Below are 17,606 nucleotides of genomic sequence, written 5' to 3'. Positions count from 1 at the left end.
GTGTGTGAGTTAATGAAGGTCAGTGAGTACAGGAACAGCACTGGGTGTGAGTTAATGAAGGTCAGTGAGTACAGGAACAGGACTGGGTGTGAGTTAATGAAGGTCAGTGAGTACAGGAACGGGACTGGGTGTGAGTTAATGAAGGTCAGTGAGTACAGGAACAGGACTGGGTGTGAGTTAATGTAGGTCAGTGAGTACAGGAACGGGACTGGGTGTGAGTTAATGTAGGTCAGTGAGTACAGGAACAGGACTGGGTGTGAGTTAATGTAGGTCAGTGAGTACAGGAACGGGACTGGGTGTGAGTTAATGTCGGTCAGTGAGTACAGGAACGGGACTGGGTGTGAGTTAATGAAGGTCAGTGAGTACAGGAACGGGACTGGGTGTGAGTTAATGAAGGTCAGTGAGTACAGGAACGGGACTGGGTGTGAGTTAATGTAGGTCAGTGAGTACAGGAACGGGACTGGGTGTGAGTTAATGTAGGTCAGTGAGTACAGGAACGGGACTGGGTGTGAGTTAATGTCGGTCAGTGAGTACAGGAACGGGACTGGGTGTGAGTTAATGTAGGTCAGTGAGTACAGGAACGGGACTGGGTGTGAGTTAATGTGGGTCAGTGAGTACAGGAACGGGACTGGGTGTGAGTTAATGTAGGTCAGTGAGGACAGGAACGGGACTGGGTGTGAGTTAATGTAGGTCAGTGAGTACAGGAACGGGACTGGGTGTGAGTTAATGTAGGTCAGTGAGTACAGGAACGGGACTGGGTGTGAGTTAATGTAGGTCAGTGAGTACAGGAACGGGACTGGGTGTGAGTTAATGTAGGTCAGTGAGTACAGGAACGGGACTGGGTGTGAGTTAATGTCGGTCAGTCAGTACAGGAACGGGACTGGGTGTGAGTTAATGTAGGTCAGTGAGTACAGGAACGGGACTGGGTGTGAGTTAATGTAGGTCAGTGAGTACAGGAACAGGACTGGGTGTGAGTTACTGTAGGTCAGTGAGTACAGGAACGGGACTGGGTGTGAGTTAATGTAGGTCAGTGAGTACAGGAACGAGACTGGGTGTGAGTTAATGTAGGTCAGTGAGTACAGGAACAGGACTGGGTGTGAGTTAATGTAGGTCAGTGAGTACAGGAACGGGACTGGGTGTGAGTTAATGTAGGTCAGTGAGTACAGGAACGGGACTGGGTGTGAGTTAATGTAGGTCAGTGAGTACAGGAACGGGACTGGGTGTGAGTTAATGTAGGTCAGTGAGTACAGGAACGGGACTGGGTGTGAGTTAATGTGGGTCAGTGAGTACAGGAACGGGACTGGGTGTGAGTTAATGTAGGTCAGTGAGTACAGGAACAGGACTGGGTGTGAGTTAATGTAGGTCAGTGAGTACAGGAACGGGACTGGGTGTGAGTTAATGTGGGTCAGTGAGTACAGGAACGGGACTGGGTGTGAGTTAATGTGGGTCAGTGAGTACAGGAACGGGACTGGGTGTGAGTTAATGTAGGTCAGTGAGTACAGGAAGAGGACTGGGTGTGAGTTAATGTAGGTCAGTGAGTACAGGAACGGGACTGGGTGTGAGTTAATGTGGGTCAGTGAGTACAGGAACGGGACTGGGTGTGTGTTAATGTAGGTCAGTGAGTACAGGAACGGGACTGGGTGTGAGTTAATGTAGGTCAGTGAGTACAGGAACGGGACTGGGTGTGAGTTAATGTGGGTCAGTGAGTACAGGAACGGGACTGGGTGTGAGTTAATGTAGGTCAGTGAGTACAGGAACGGGACTGGGTGTGAGTTAATGTAGGTCAGTGAGTACAGGAACGGGACTGGGTATGAGTTAATGTGGGTCAGTGAGTACAGGAACGGGACTGGGTGTGAGTTAATGTAGGTCAGTGAGGACAGGAACGGGACTGGGTGTGAGTTAATGTAGGTCAGTGAGTACAGGAACAGGACTGGGTGTGAGTTAATGTAGGTCAGTGAGTACAGGAACGGGACTGGGTGTGAGTTAATGTAGGTCAGTGAGCACAGGAACGGGACTGGGTGTGAGTTAATGTAGGTCAGTGAGTACAGGAACGGGACTGGGTGTGAGTTAATGTAGGTCAGTGAGTACAGGAACGGGACTGGGTGTGAGTTAATGTAGGTCAGTGAGTACAGGAACGGGACTGGGTGTGAGTTAATGTAGGTCAGTGAGTACAGGAACGGGACTGGGTGTGAGTTAATGTAGGTCAGTGAGTACAGGAACGGGACTGGGTGTGAGTTAATGTAGGTCAGTGAGTACAGGAACGAGACTGGGTGTGAGTTAATGTAGGTCAGTGAGTACAGGAACGAGACTGGGTGTGAGTTAATGTAGGTCAGTGAGTACAGGAACAGGACTGGGTGTGAGTTAATGTAGGTCAGTGAGTACAGGAACGGGACTGGGTGTGAGTTAATGTGGGTCAGTGAGTACAGGAACGGGACTGGGTGTGAGTTAATGTAGGTCAGTGAGTACAGGAACAGGACTGGGTGTGAGTTAATGTAGGTCAGTGAGTACAGGAACAGGACTGGGTGTGAGTTAATGTAGGTCAGTGAGTACAGGAACGGGACTGGGTGTGAGTTAATGTGGGTCAGTGAGTACAGGAACGGGACTGGGTGTGAGTTAATGTAGGTCAGTGAGTACAGGAAGAGGACTGGGTGTGAGTTAATGTAGGTCAGTGAGTACAGGAACGGGACTGGCTGTGAGTTAATGTGGGTCAGTGAGTACAGGAACGGGACTGGGTGTGTGTTAATGTAGGTCAGTGAGTACAGGAACGGGACTGGGTGTGAGTTAATGTGGGTCAGTGAGTACAGGAACGGGACTGGGTGTGAGTTAATGTAGGTCAGTGAGTACAGGAACGGGACTGGGTGTGAGTTAATGTGGGTCAGTGAGTACAGGAACGGGACTGGGTGTGAGTTAATGTCGGTCAGTGAGTACAGGAACGGGACTGGGTGTGAGTTAATGTAGGTCAGTGAGTACAGGAACGGGACTGGGTGTGAGTTAATGTAGGTCAGTGAGTGCAGGAAGGGGACTGGGTGTGAGTTAATGTGGGTCAGTGAGTACAGGAACGGGACTGGGCGTGAGTTAATGTAGGTCAGTGAGTACAGGAAGGGGACTGGGTGTGAGTTAATGTGGGTCAGTGAGTACAGGAACGGGACTGGGTGTGAGTTAATGTAGGTCAGTGAGTACAGGAACGGGACTGGGTGTGAGTTAATGTGGGTCAGTGAGTACAGGAACGGGACTGGGTGTGAGTTAATGAAGGTCAGTGAGTACAGGAATGGGACTGGGTGTGAGTTAATGTAGGTCAGTGAGTACAGGAACGGGACTGGGTGTGAGTTAATGTAGGTCAGTGAGTACAGGAATGGGACTGTGTGTGAGTTAATGTAGGTCAGTGAGTACAGGAACGGGACTGGGTGTGAGTTAATGTAGGTCAGTGAGTACAGGAATGGGACTGGGTGTGAGTTAATGTAGGTCAGTGAGTACAGGAACAGGACTGGGTGTGAGTTAATGTAGGTCAGTGAGTACAGGAACGGGACTGGGTGTGAGTTAATGTAGGTCAGTGAGTACAGGAACGGGACTGGGTGTGAGTTAATGCAGGTCAGTGAGTACAGGAACGGGACTGGGTGTGAGTTAATGTAGGTCAGTGAGTACAGGAACGGGACTGGGTGTGAGTTAATGTAGGTCAGTGAGTATAGGAACGGGACTGGGTGTGAGTTAATGTAGGTCAGTGAGTACAGGAACGGGACTGGGTGTGAGTTAATGTAGGTCAGTGAGTACAGGAACGGGACTGGGTGTGAGTTAATGTAGGTCAGTGAGTACAGGAACAGGACTGGGTGTGAGTTAATGTAGGTCAGTGAGTACAGGAACGGGACTGGGTGTGAGTTAATGTAGGTCAGTGAGTACAGGAACGGGACTGGGTGTGAGTTAATGTAGGTCAGTGAGTACAGGAACGGGACTGGGTGTGAGTTAATGTAGGTCAGTGAGTACAGGAACGGGACTGGGTGTGAGTTAATGTAGGTCAGTGAGTACAGGAACAGGACTGGGTGTGAGTTAATGTAGGTCAGTGAGTACAGGAACGGGACTGGGTGTGAGTTAATGTGGGTCAGTGAGTACAGGAACGAGACTGGGTGTGAGTTAATGTCGTTCAGTGAGTACAGGAACGGGACTGGGTGTGAGTTAATGTAGGTCAGTGAGTACAGGAACGGGACTGGGTGTGAGTTAATGTGGGTCAGTGAGTACAGGAACGAGACTGGGTGTGAGTTAATGTCGTTCAGTGAGTACAGGAACGGGACTGGGTGTGAGTTAATGTAGGTCAGTGAGTACAGGAACGGGACTGGGTGTGAGTTAATGTAGGTCAGTGAGTACAGGAACGGGACTGGGTGTGAGTTAATGTAGGTCAGTGAGTACAGGAACGGGACTGGGTGTGAGTTAATGTGGGTCAGTGAGTACAGGAACGGGACTGGGTGTGAGTTAATGTAGGTCAGTGAGTATAGGAACGGGACTGGGTGTGAGTTAATGTAGGTCAGTGAGGACAGGAACGGGACTGGGTGTGAGTTAATGTAGGTCAGTGAGTACAGGAACGGGACTGGGTGTGTGTTAATGTAGGTCAGTGAGTACAGGAACGGGACTGGGTGTGTGTTAATGTAGGTCAGTGAGTACAGGAATGGGACTGGGTGTGAGTTAATGTAGGTCAGTGAGTACAGGAACGGGACTGGGTGTGTGTTAATGTAGGTCAGTGAGTACAGGAATGGGACTGGGTGTGAGTTAATGTAGGTCAGTGAGTACAGGAATGGGACTGGGTGTGAGTTAATGTAGGTCAGTGAGTGCAGGAAGGGGACTGGGTGTGAGTTAATGTAGGTCAGTGAGTACAGGAACGGTACTGTGTGTGAGTTAATGTAGGTCAGTGAGTACAGGAATGGGACTGGGTGTGAGTTACTGTAGGTCAGTGAGGACAGGAACGGGACTGGGTGTGAGTTAATGTAGTTCAGTGAGTACAGGAACGGGACTGGGTGTGAGTTAATGTGGGTCAGTGAGTACAGGAACGGGACTGGGTGTGAGTTAATGTAGGTCAGTGAGTACAGGAACGGGACTGGGTGTGAGTTAATGTAGGTCAGTGAGTACAGGAACGGGACTGGGTGTGAGTTAATGTAGGTCAGTGAGTACAGGAACGGGACTGGGTGTGTGTTAATGTAGGTCAGTGAGTACAGGAATGGGACTGGGTGTGAGTTAATGTAGGTCAGTGAGTACAGGAACGGGACTGGGTGTGTGTTAATGTAGGTCAGTGAGTACAGGAATGGGACTGGGTGTGAGTTAATGTAGGTCAGTGAGTACAGGAATGGGACTGGGTGTGAGTTAATGTAGGTCAGTGAGTGCAGGAAGGGGACTGGGTGTGAGTTAATGTAGGTCAGTGAGTACAGGAACGGTACTGTGTGTGAGTTAATGTAGGTCAGTGAGTACAGGAATGGGACTGGGTGTGAGTTACTGTAGGTCAGTGAGGACAGGAACGGGACTGGGTGTGAGTTAATGTAGGTCAGTGAGTACAGGAACGGGACTGGGTGTGAGTTAATGTGGGTCAGTGAGTACAGGAACGGGACTGGGTGTGAGTTAATGTAGGTCAGTGAGTACAGGAACGGGACTGGGTGTGAGTTAATGTAGGTCAGTGAGTACAGGAAGGGGACTGGGTGTGAGTTAATGTAGGTCAGTGAGTGCAGGAAGGGGACTGGGCGTGAGTTAATGTGGGTCAGTGAGTACAGGAACGGGACTGGGTGTGAGTTAATGTAGGTCAGTGAGTACAGGAACGGGACTGGGTGTGAGTTAATGAAGGTCAGTGAGTACAGGAACGGGACTGGGTGTGAGTTAATGTAGGTCAGTGAGTACAGGAACGGGACTGGGTGTGAGTTAATGAAGGTCAGTGAGTACAGGAACGGGACTGGGTGTGAGTTAATGTAGGTCAGTGAGTACAGGAACGGGACTGGGTGTGAGTTAATGTGGGTCAGTGAGTACAGGAACGGGACTGGGTGTGAGTTAATGTAGGTCAGTGAGTACAGGAAGGGGACTGGGTGTGAGTTAATGTAGGTCAGTGAGTACAGGAACGGGACTGGGTGTGAGTTAATGTGGGTCAGTGAGTACAGGAACGGGACTGGGTGTGAGTTAATGAAGGTCAGTGAGTACAGGAATGGGACTGGGTGTGAGTTAATGTAGGTCAGTGAGTACAGGAATGGGACTGTGTGTGAGTTAATGTAGGTCAGTGAGTACAGGAACGGGACTGGGTGTGAGTTAATGTAGGTCAGTGAGTACAGGAATGGGACTGGGTGTGAGTTACTGTAGGTCAGTGAGGACAGGAACGGGACTGGGTGTGAGTTAATGTAGGTCAGTGAGTACAGGAACGGGACTGGGTGTGAGTTAATGTAGGTCAGTGAGTACAGGAACGGGACTGGGTGTGAGTTAATGTGGGTCAGTGAGTACAGGAACGGGACTGGGTGTGAGTTAATGTAGGTCAGTGAGTACAGGAACGGGACTGGGTGTGAGTTAATGTAGGTCAGTGAGTACAGGAAGGGGACTGGGTGTGAGTTAATGTAGGTCAGTGAGTGCAGGAAGGGGACTGGGCGTGAGTTAATGTGGGTCAGTGAGTACAGGAACGGGACTGGGTGTGAGTTAATGTAGGTCAGTGAGTACAGGAACGGGACTGGGTGTGAGTTAATGTAGGTCAGTGAGTACAGGAACGGGACTGGGTGTGAGTTAATGAAGGTCAGTGAGTACAGGAACGGGACTGGGTGTGAGTTAATGTAGGTCAGTGAGTACAGGAACGGGACTGGGTGTGAGTTAATGTAGGTCAGTGAGTACAGGAACGGGACTGGGTGTGAGTTAATGAAGGTCAGTGAGTACAGGAACGGGACTGGGTGTGAGTTAATGTAGGTCAGTGAGTACAGGAACGGGACTGGGTGTGAGTTAATGAAGGTCAGTGAGTACAGGAACGGGACTGGGTGTGAGTTAATGTAGGTCAGTGAGTACAGGAACGGGACTGGGTGTGAGTTAATGTGGGTCAGTGAGTACAGGAACGGGACTGGGTGTGAGTTAATGTAGGTCAGTGAGTACAGGAACGGGACTGGGTGTGAGTTAATGTAGGTCAGTGAGTACAGGAAGGGGACTGGGTGTGAGTTAATGTGGGTCAGTGAGTACAGGAACGGGACTGGGTGTGAGTTAATGAAGGTCAGTGAGTACAGGAATGGGACTGTGTGTGAGTTAATGTAGGTCAGTGAGTACAGGAACGGGACTGGGTGTGAGTTAATGTAGGTCAGTGAGTGCAGGAAGGGGACTGGGTGTGAGTTAATGTAGGTCAGTGAGTACAGGAACGGGACTGGGTGTGAGTTAATGTAGGTCAGTGAGTACAGGAACGGGACTGGGTGTGAGTTAATGTAGGTCAGTGAGTACAGGAACGGGACTGGGTGTGAGTTAATGAAGGTCAGTGAGTACAGGAACGGGACTGGGTGTGAGTTAATGTAGGTCAGTGAGTACAGGAACGGGACTGGGTGTGAGTTAATGTAGGTCAGTGAGTACAGGAACGGGACTGGGTGTGAGTTAATGTAGGTCAGTGAGTACAGGAACGGGACTGGGTGTGAGTTAATGTAGGTCAGTGAGTACAGGAACGGGACTGGGTGTGAGTTAATGTAGGTCAGTGAGTACAGGAACGGGACTGGGTGTGAGTTAATGTGGGTCAGTGAGTACAGGAACGGGACTGGGTGTGAGTTAATGTAGGTCAGTGAGTACAGGAACGGGACTGGGTGTGAGTTAATGTAGGTCAGTGAGTACAGGAACGGGACTGGGTGTGAGTTAATGTAGGTCAGTGAGTACAGGAACGGGACTGGGTGTGAGTTAATGTAGGTCAGTGAGTACAGGAACGGGACTGGGTGTGAGTTAATGTAGGTCAGTGAGTACAGGAACGGGACTGGGTGTGAGTTAATGTAGGTCAGTGAGTACAGGAACGGGACTGGGTGTGAGTTAATGTAGGTCAGTGAGTACAGGAATGGGACTGGGTGTGAGTTAATGTAGGTCAGTGAGTACAGGAATGGGACTGTGTGTGAGTTAATGTAGGTCAGTGAGTACAGGAACGGGACTGGGTGTGAGTTAATGTAGGTCAGTGAGTACAGGAACGGGACTGGGTGTGAGTTAATGCAGGTCAGTGAGTACAGGAACAGGACTGGGTGTGAGTTAATGTAGGTCAGTGAGTACAGGAACGGGACTGGGTGTGAGTTAATGTAGGTCAGTGAGTACAGGAACGGGACTGGGTGTGAGTTAATGTAGCTCAGTGAGTACAGGAACGGGACTGGGTGTGAGTTAATGCAGGTCAGTGAGTACAGGAACAGGACTGGGTGTGAGTTAATGTAGGTCAGTGAGTACAGGAAGGGGACTGGGTGTGAGTTAATGTGGGTCAGTGAGTACAGGAACGGGACTGGGTGTGAGTTAATGTAGGTCAGTGAGTACAGGAACGGGACTGGGTGTGAGTTAATGTAGGTCAGTGAGTACAGGAACGGGACTGGGTGTGAGTTAATGTAAGTCAGTGAGTACAGGAACGGGACTGGGTGTGAGTTAATGTAGGTCAGTGAGTACAGGAAGGGGACTGGGTGTGAGTTAATGTAGGTCAGTGAGTACAGGAATGGGACTGTGTGTGAGTTAATGTAGGTCAGTGAGTACAGGAACGGGACTGGGTGTGAGTTCGGACACGGACAGCAGAGTTTTGGATGACCTGAGGTTTGTGGAGGGTCGAATGTGGGAGATCAGTCAGGAGTCAGTTGGAATAGTCAAGTCTCGAGGTAATGGAGGCAGGAATGAGGGTTTCAGCAGTAGATGAGTTGAGGCAGGGGGTGATATTATGGAGTTGGAAACAGGCGATATCAGTGACGGTGCGGATATACGGCAGGAGGTTCACCTTGGTGGGGGCGGGGGTCACACAAAAGAAAAGACTTGCATCTACATCGCTCCTTTCACGATCCCAGGACATCCCAAAAGCGCTTGACAGCCAACAAAGTATTTTTGGAGTGTAGTCACTGTTGTCACCTAGGAAACACAGCAGCCAATTTGCACACAGCAAGATCCCACAAACAGCAATGTGGTAATGAGCTGATAAATGTGTTTTTCTGATGTTTGATTGAGGGATGAATCCAGGCCGGGACACGGGGGTGTGAAGGTTGTGAACAGTCAGACCGAGCTTCAGACAGGGAGAGGGACACAGAGTCGGGAAGATGATGAAAGGGGTTTGTGGCTCGCACGGAAGACAATGGCTTCGATCTGCCCAACATTTAACTGGAGTTAGTGACCGGATAGCATCACTGTAAAGGTTCACTACGGATAACCCGACTGTGGAAGGATTAACTTTGGCAGGCAATGGGAATGAACATTCCAATGGGAGGGAGAGGGAGCAGAGTTAATGAAAGGTTTCACACAGTAACTTGCAAGATGCCCAGGAGCGTCTCCGAACCTGCCGATGGGACTGGCTGTGCTAATACCTCACATTCCGATAAAGTGACTGTGCTCTTCTGACAATGGGACAGAGGACAGTCCTCCTCACAGCAAAGAACTCACTCTGCCCTCCTCACAGCAAAGAACTCACTCTGCCCTCCTCACAGCAAAGAACTCACTCTGCCCTCCTCACAGCAAAGAACTCACTCTGCCCTCCATCCAAATCCAAATCCAAATCCAAATCCCACCTCCCCCACCCCAAACTCCAACCTCCCTCAACTCCGCAACTGAAAATCCACTCAAATACAAAACACAAAGACAAAACACAGCACATACCCGTCAACTAAGTGGTTTCCTTCTGTCCTGGTCCAGAACAAGGAGGCACAGTCTCAGGGGAATAAGGAGATGGTCGTTTAGGACTGAGAGGAGGAGAAATTCTGTCACTCAGAGGGTTGCGAATCTACAAAATTCTCGATCCCAGAGGGTATCGGATGGCCCATCGTTTAATATATTTAAGGCTGGGATAGACAGGTTATTGGTCTCAGGGAAGCAAGGGATATGGGGAATGGGCGGAAAAGTAGAGTTGAATCCTAACATCAGCCATGATCGCAGGCTCGAGGGGCCGAATGGCCTAATCCTAGCGATCAGCACACCCTTCCCCCAGTGTCTGAGTATTTCAAGTCCACCATGAGGATTCAGGATTTCAGCCTCTGATTTGCCCAGAGGGGTTACATGGGAGTAAACCATCACAGAACAGAGAGAGCAATATACTCGACATTCCCACTCAAACAAAGACATTCTTTGTTAATCCCACTATCCATGGATGGAACATTCCCTGTCCAAAGCTCAACATGAATCCAGAAGAAAATCAACGGGCCTTCCATTGGACAAAAGCATCTCACTGGATAGAACTTTTCAAAAACACAAATTCAACAACTTTTCCCCCAAAAATACTTGTCCTTTTTCTTGCTGAACTGTGTGGGAGGGGGACCCGATAACGGGGAGGACTCTAACTGGGACGTGGCTGACAGCTGCTGTATGACATACTGGTGTTAAAAATATATGGAAATAGACACAAACACTTCAGTACAAAGAGGTTTTTCTAAATATGAATCTGCAAGTCAGGGAAGGACTCAAACAGTGAATGTCTCTCTCCCTCCCACAAAATGCAACACTTAACAGAGGAATGCTCTGCTGTTCCAGTTGCTGCAGTGAGTGGGACAGGACACCACAATAAAATAGGCTGGAGACTGCAGGAGGTGTGTCAACTCAACACGACACCATCTAGCTCGATATTTAACCCCCACATAATGTTCAGTGAAAAACTGCAGGGCAACTGGCAACAGTTCGGAGGAAAAAATGATTCTTAATCAAAGGCCAGACATTGATCAAATCAACTTCAGAAAAGGATTCTAATCTGCAGATACAAAGTGTAAATTAGACTCATTTAATGGTCAAGGTTTTAAAATATACACTGAGAGACAGAGAGAGAGAGAGACAGAGCGAGACAGAGAGAGAGAGACAGAGACAGAGAGACAGAGCGCAAGAGAGAGAGAGAGAGACAGAGAGAGAGAGAGAGAGAGAGAGAGAGAGAGAGAGAGAGAGAGACAGAGACAGGGAGTCGGGCCCTGTATTAGAAATTAAAGCTGGTCTGACAGAGTGGCCAACAGTGCATCAGAACATTAAGGGTTAAATCTAAACCGTCCAGAGGGGGAAGCAGACGGGATCGGAACAGAATCAACTCTGGCTCCAAAGGAGGCCATTCAGCCCATTGAGTCCATGCCAGCTCTCCTCTCCGCAGGGCAATCCAGTCAGTCCCACTCCCCCGCTCGATCCCAGTAGCTCTGCAAGTTTATTTCTCTCAGCTGTCCATCCAATTCCCTTTTGAAATCATTGATTCTTTCCACTTCCACCACCCTGGTGGGCAGTGAGTTCCAGGTCATTACCACCCACTGTGTAAAAAAAGTTCTTCCTCACATTCCCCCCTGCATCTCTCACCTAAAACCTTCAATCTGTGTCTCCTAGTCCTTGTACCATTAGTTAATGGGAAAAGTATTTCCTTGTCTAACTTATCTAAATCTGTCATAACCTCGTACACTTGTATCAAATCTCCCCTCAATCTCCTTTGCTCCAGGGAGAACAACCCCAGCTTTTCCAACCTAACCTTGTAACTAAAATGCCTCATCCCTGCCTGCCCGACAGTGCCGCACTCCCTCAGTACTGACCCTCCGACAGTGCAGCACTCCCTCAGTACTGACCTTCCGACAGTGCCGCACTCCCTCAGTACTGACCCTCCGACAGTGCCGCACTCCCTCAGTACTGACCCTCCGACAGTGCCGCGCTCCCTCAGTACTGACCTTCCGACAGTGCCGCGCTCCCTCAGTACTGACCCTCTGACAGTGCAGCACTCCCTCAGTACTGACCCTCCGACAGTGCAGCACTCCCTCAGTACTGACCCTCCGACAGTGCAGCACTCCCTCAGTACTGACCCTCCGACAGTGCAGCATTCCCTCAGTACTAACCCTCCGACAGTGCAGCACTCCCTCAGTACTGACCCTCTGACAGTGCAGCACTCCCTCAGTACTAACCCTCCGACAGTGCCGCACTCCCTCAGTACTGACCCTCCGACAGTGCAGCACTCCCTCAGTACTGACCCTCCGACAGTGCCGCACTCCCTCAGTACTGACCCTCCGACAGTGCCGCACTCCCTCAGTACTGACCCTCCGACAGTGCCGCACTCCCTCAGTACTGACCCTCCGACAGTGCCGCACTCCCTCAGTACTGACCCTCCGACAGTGCAGCACTCCCTCAGTACTGACCCTCCGACAGTGCCGCACTCCCTCAGTACTGACCCTCCGACAGTGCAGCACTCCCTCAGTACTGACCCTCCGACAGTGCAGCACTCCCTCAGTACTGACCCTCCGACAGTGCAGCACTCCCTCAGTACTGACCCTCTGACAGTGCAGCACTCCCTCAGTACTGACCCTCTGACAGTGCAGCACTCCCTCAGTACTGACCCTCCGACAGTGCAGCACTCCCTCAGTACTGACCCTCCGACAGTGCCGCACTCCCTCAGTACTGACCCTCCGACAGCTTGACACTTAGAAAAATAGAAAATAGGAGCAGGAGTAGGCCATTCGGCCCTTCGGCCCTGCTCCACCATTCAAAAAAGATCATGGCTGATGGTCTAATTCAATACCTGTTCCTGCTTTCGCCCCCATATCTCTTGATCCCTTTGACATTAAGAAATATATCGATCTATCTCCTTGAATATATTTAATGACTTGGCCTCCACTGCCTTCTGCGGTAGAGAATTCCACAGGTTCACCACCCTCTGAAGAAATCCCTCCTCATCTCGCATCTAAATGGCATTCCCCGTATCCTGAGACTATGACCCCTGGTTCTGGACTCCCCAGCCATTGGGAACATCCTTCCTGCATCAAGCCTGTCTAGTCCTGTTAGAATTTTATACGTTTCTATGAAATCTCCTCTCATTCTTCTAAACTCTAGTGAACATAGGCCTAGTCGACCCAATCTCTCCTCATACGTCAATCCTGCCATCCCAGGAATCAGCCTAGTAAATCTTCTTTGCACTCCCTCCATGGCAAGAACATCCTTCCTCAGGTAAGGAGACCAAAACTGCACACAATACTCCAGATGTGGTCTCTCTAAGGCCCTGTATAACTGCAGTAAGACATCCTTGCTCCTGTACTCAAATCCTCTTGCAATGAAGGCCAACATACCATTCGCCTTCCTAACTGCTTGCTTTCAGCGACTGGTGTACAAGGACACCCAGGTCTCGTTGCACCTCCCCCTTTCCCAATCTATCACCATTCAGATAATCTGCCTTTCTGTTTTTACAACCAAAGTGGATAACCTCACATTTATCCACATTATACTGCATCTGCCATGCATTTGCCCACTCACCCAACTTGTCCAAATCTCATTGGAGCCTCTTTGCATCCTCCTCACAGCTCACATTCCCCCACCCCGCACCCCCCCCCCAGCTTTGTGTTATCTGCAAACGTGGAAATGTTACATTTAGTTCCCTCACCCAAGTCATTGATAAAAATTGTGACTAGCTGGAGCCCAAGTATTGATCCCTGCAGTACCTCACTAGTCACTGCCTGTCACCCAGAAAAAGTTTATTCCTAAATACTCCCTCAGTGCCGACCCTCTGACAGTGCGCCACTCCCTCAGTACTGACCCTCCGGCAGAGCGCCACTCCCTCAGTGCCGACCCTCCGGCAGAGCGGCACTCCCTCACTGCCGACCCTCCGGCAGTGCGGCACTCCCTCACTGCCGACCCTCCGGCAGTGCGGCACTCCCTCACTGCCGACCCTCCGGCAGTGCGGCACTCCCTCACTGCCGACCCTCCGGCAGTGCGGCACTCCCTCACTGCCGACCCTCCGGCAGTGCGGCACTCCCTCACTGCCGACCCTCCGGCAGTGCGGCACTCCCTCACTGCCGACCCTCCGGCAGTGCGGCACTCCCTCACTGCCGACCCTCCGGCAGTGCGGCACTCCCTCACTGCCGACCCTCCGGCAGTGCGGCACTCCCTCACTGCCGACCCTCCGGCAGTGCGGCACTCCCTCACTGCCGACCCTCCGGCAGTGCGGCACTCCCTCACTGCCGACCCTCCGGCAGTGCGGCACTCCCTCACTGCCGACCCTCCGGCAGTGCGGCACTCCCTCAGTACCGACCCTCCGGCAGTGCGGCACTCCCTCAGTACCGACCCTCCGGCAGTGCGGCACTCCCTCAGTACCGACCCTCCGGCAGTGCGGCACTCCCTCAGTACCGACCCTCCGGCAGTGCGGCACTCCCTCAGTACCGACCCTCCGGCAGTGCGGCACTCCCTCAGTACCGACCCTCCGGCAGTGCGGCACTCCCTCAGTACCGACCCTCCGGCAGTGCGGCACTCCCTCAGTACCGACCCTCCGGCAGTGCGGCACTCCCTCAGTACCGACCCTCCGGCAGTGCGGCACTCCCTCAGTACCGACCCTCCGGCAGTGCGGCACTCCCTCAGTACCGACCCTCCGGCAGTGCGGCACTCCCTCAGTACCGACCCTCCGGCAGTGCGGCACTCCCTCAGTACCGAGCCTCCGGCAGTGCGGCACTCCCTCAGTACCGAGCCTCCGGCAGTGCGGCACTCCCTCAGTACTGACCCTCTGGCAGTGCCGCACTCCCTCAGTACTGACCCTCCGGCAGTGCGGCACTCCCTCAGTGCCGACCCTCCGACAGTGCGGCACTCCCTCAGTGCCGACCCTCCGACAGTGCGGCACTCCCTCAGTACTCAGTCTTGTGATGCCAGGACCTATTGAGGGGAAACCGCTGTCCATGGAGGTAAAGGTGCAGCTTGACAAGGGGATATTTGATGTGAGCCCCTAACACCCTCCACCCTCCACCCTCCTCCTCCCTCCGCTCCCTCTTACCTGTGCCCAATACCTTGCAGTGCAGCCAGCGGACGGAGGCTCGGAACTTCGCCTGAGGGACATTGTAGGTGTGGAGGGAGTGGACAGAGGCCTGAATCTCCATCAGCTGCAGTTAACTGCGCTACTACTCCCTCCCTCACTCACTCACTCACTCACTCACTCACTTCTTCACTCACTCCCTCCAACTCCGCTCCACCGTCCAAAGCACAACAAAAGAAAAACTTTTGGGAAAACTGTGCTCAAACTTTTAACCCCGCCCCCAACCATCGGACCCGCCTTCCCTGCTCACTCCGACCTCTGATTGGCCCATCCGCCTGCCCATCAGCCAATTGTTCCTCTTGTATCCAAATTGGGAAATAACAGCACTTGCAATTGCATTGCACTCAGTTTTTTTGAATGAAAAACCTTTTTAAAATTTATTTTCATGGGATGAGAGTGTCACGGGCAATATTAATAATAATGTATTGCCCATCCCTAATTGCCCTTGAGAAGGTGGTGGTGAGCTGCCTTCTTGAACCGCTGCAGTCCATGTGGGGTAGGTACACCCACAGTGCTGTTAGGAAGGGAGTTCCAGGATTTTGACCCAGTGACAGTGAAGGAACGGCGATATAGTTCCAAGTCAGGATGGTGTGTGACTTGGAGGGGAACTTGCAGGTGGTGGTGTTCCCATGTATTTGCTGCCCTTGTCCTTCTAGTTGGTAGAGGTCGCGGGTTTGGAAGGTGCTGTCGAAGGAGCCTTGGTGCATTGCTGCAGTGCATCTTGTAGATGGTGACTGTCGATGCAGGTAGAGAATGATCGACATTTCAGAAACAATTAGATTCTGCAGTGCTGGAAATGCACAGGCTTCCGCGTGTTTGATCGAGCAATTATAATCAGGAATCTCAACTGACGAGGAGTCAAGACCTGTTAACACAGTCACAGCAGAGGAAGAGGCCATTGAGCCCATCGAGTCTGGACTGGCTCTTCAGTGAAACTGTCTAATTAATCCCACTCTCCCTGCTCTCTCCTCATTGCCCTGTAACTTTCCCCTTCCAGTATTTATCCAATTCCCCTTTTGAAAGTTATTATTGAATCTGCTTCCACTGCCCTCTCAGGCAGCGTGTTCCACATCACAACAACTCACTGTGTCAAATTCTCCTCATCTCCCCCTCTGGTTCTTTTAACAATCACCTTAAATCCTCTGGTTACTGACCCTCCTGCCACTGGATACTCGATCACATTTGAACATCTCTATTTAATCTCCCCTTAAACTTCTCTGCTCTCAGGAGAAGAATCCCAGATTCTCCAGTCTCTCCACATTAACGGGAAGTCCCTCATCCCTGGTTCCATTCCGGACAATCTCCCTCCGCATCCTCGCTGAAGACTGTTCCCACAAACAAGCTGGAGAGAACACTGACCAGAGGTCCGAGCCCACACCCGGGATATTCTTAGCAGGGAGATGAATTCAGGAACAACAGGATAATGACTGCCTGTGCTTATTACTGGGAAATGTTTGGGACTGCGTGACTGCTATATTTTTAAAAATCAACCTCATATCCTTTTCGAATGTGTTACCATGGCGCCAAAATATTTAGGATGAACGGCAGATGTTGAGAAATAGTTGGATCCATTCCATCCCACATCAGCATGATGATAGAGCGGGGGAATTTCTGATCGTTTCGAAGGAATGTTCTCTATGATTCATCACTCTGAATCCATGCTCAATCAGTCAACATTCCCTTACAGTTGTCCGCCTCTTTACTTCCCTCTAATCCTGTCCTGAAAGAGCTGAGTGCAGGGCACACAGAACAATCTCACCCCAAGTGGCCATTGGTCACGTGTGGGTCAACACCGCCAGCGTCACAACAACAACAACTTGTGTTCATATAGCACCTGTCATGTAAGAAGACCTCTCAAGGCCCTTCACAGAAACGTTATCAGATGAAATTACAGAGCGGGCCATGAGGTAATATTGGGCTAGGTGGTCACAGCTTGGTCAAAGGTTTAAGCAGTGTCTGAAAGGAGGAGAGTGATTCAGGGATGGAATTTCAGAGCTCGGGGCCCAGGCAGCTGAAGACAGAGTCACCAATAGTGGAATGATTAAAATCAGGAATGTTCAAGAGGCCGGAATTAGAGGAGGGCAGAGATCTCGGAAGGTTGTGCGGATGGAGGAGATTACAGAGATAGGGAGGGTGCGAGGACGGGGAGGAGATTACAGAGATAGGGAGGGGGCGAGGACGGGGAAGAGATTACAGAGATAGGGAGGGGTGAGGACGGGGAGGAGATTACAGAGATAGGGAGGGGGCGAGGGCGGGGAGGAGATTACAGAGATAGGGAGGGGCAAGGACGGGGAGGAGATTACAGAGATAGGGAGGGGGCAAGGACGGGGAGGAGATTACAGAGATAGGGAGGGGCGAGGACGGGGAGGAGATTACAGAGATAGGGAGGGGGCGAGGACGGTGAGGAAATTACAGAGATAGGGAGGGGCGAGGATGGGGAGGAGATTACAGAGATAGGGAGGGGTGAGGACGGGGAGGAGATAATAGAGAAAGGGAGGGGTGAGGACCTGGAGGAGGTTACAGAGATAGGGAGGGGGCGAGGACGGGGAGGAGATTATAGAGAAAGGGAGGGGCAAGGAAGTGGAGGAGATTATAGAGATAGGGAAGGGCGAGGACATGGAGGAGGTTACAGAGATAGGGAGGGGTGAGGATGGGGAGGAGAAGACAGAGATAGGGAGGGGGCGAGGAT

At 51.3% G+C, this 17,606-nt stretch overlaps 1 protein-coding gene across 1 annotated transcript in view; it reads right to left on the bottom strand.

Moving 5' to 3' along the window:
* The window catches only part of LOC137361146 (calmodulin-regulated spectrin-associated protein 1-like), a gene marked incomplete at its 3' end in the record, with an annotated part of 32,480 nt that extends 17,411 nt beyond the window's left edge, over positions 1 to 15,069 (bottom strand). The window contains exon 1 of the mRNA XM_068026088.1: positions 14,879 to 15,069. Within this exon, the coding sequence (XP_067882189.1) occupies positions 14,879 to 14,981 (103 nt within the window). The remainder of the gene's footprint in view (positions 1 to 14,878) is intronic.
* Between the last annotated feature and the right edge of the window lie 2,537 nt (positions 15,070 to 17,606).

This window comes from Heterodontus francisci, unplaced genomic scaffold, assembly GCF_036365525.1.
Source record: "Heterodontus francisci isolate sHetFra1 unplaced genomic scaffold, sHetFra1.hap1 HAP1_SCAFFOLD_1029, whole genome shotgun sequence".
In the NCBI taxonomy this organism is placed as follows: domain Eukaryota; kingdom Metazoa; phylum Chordata; class Chondrichthyes; order Heterodontiformes; family Heterodontidae; genus Heterodontus; species Heterodontus francisci.
Note: the sequence above shows the minus strand (reverse complement) of the source record. Positions and strands in the feature narration are given on the sequence as shown.